This window comes from Aptenodytes forsteri, unplaced genomic scaffold (genome assembly GCF_000699145.1).
Source record: "Aptenodytes forsteri isolate BGI_AS27 unplaced genomic scaffold, ASM69914v1 Scaffold193, whole genome shotgun sequence".
Taxonomy (NCBI): Eukaryota; Metazoa; Chordata; class Aves; order Sphenisciformes; family Spheniscidae; genus Aptenodytes; species Aptenodytes forsteri.
The window spans coordinates 2,184,390-2,184,601 of NW_008795405.1; the positions used below are offsets into that span (position 1 = coordinate 2,184,390).

The 212-nt window shown below is 72.2% G+C and overlaps 1 protein-coding gene across 1 annotated transcript in view; it reads right to left on the bottom strand.

Annotated features, from left to right (window-relative positions):
* The window catches only part of CUNH14orf1 (chromosome unknown C14orf1 homolog), a gene marked incomplete at its 5' end in the record, with an annotated part of 2,856 nt that extends 2,644 nt beyond the window's left edge, over nt 1-212 (bottom strand). Inside the window, one exon of the mRNA XM_009280720.2 lies at nt 80-212. Coding sequence (XP_009278995.2) covers nt 80-212 — 133 coding nt within the window. The remainder of the gene's footprint in view (nt 1-79) is intronic.

A 212-nucleotide genomic window follows, 5' to 3' on the forward strand; every position in this document is an offset into this window, starting at 1 on the left:
GGGGCGGCCGGGCCCTTACCGAGGCCGGGGGGGGGCCCACAGGGGGAAGGCGACCTACAGGCCCCGGGGCGGCCGGCACGGCCCTTGGCCCTTCCGGGGCTGGCGGTGTACAGCTTCTCCGAAAGGAAGCTGTGGTCGCGGAAGCTCTGCAGGGTGTTCCCGGCGGCGATGACCGACACCATCACCAGCCAGCTGCGCAGCACGTTCAGGAA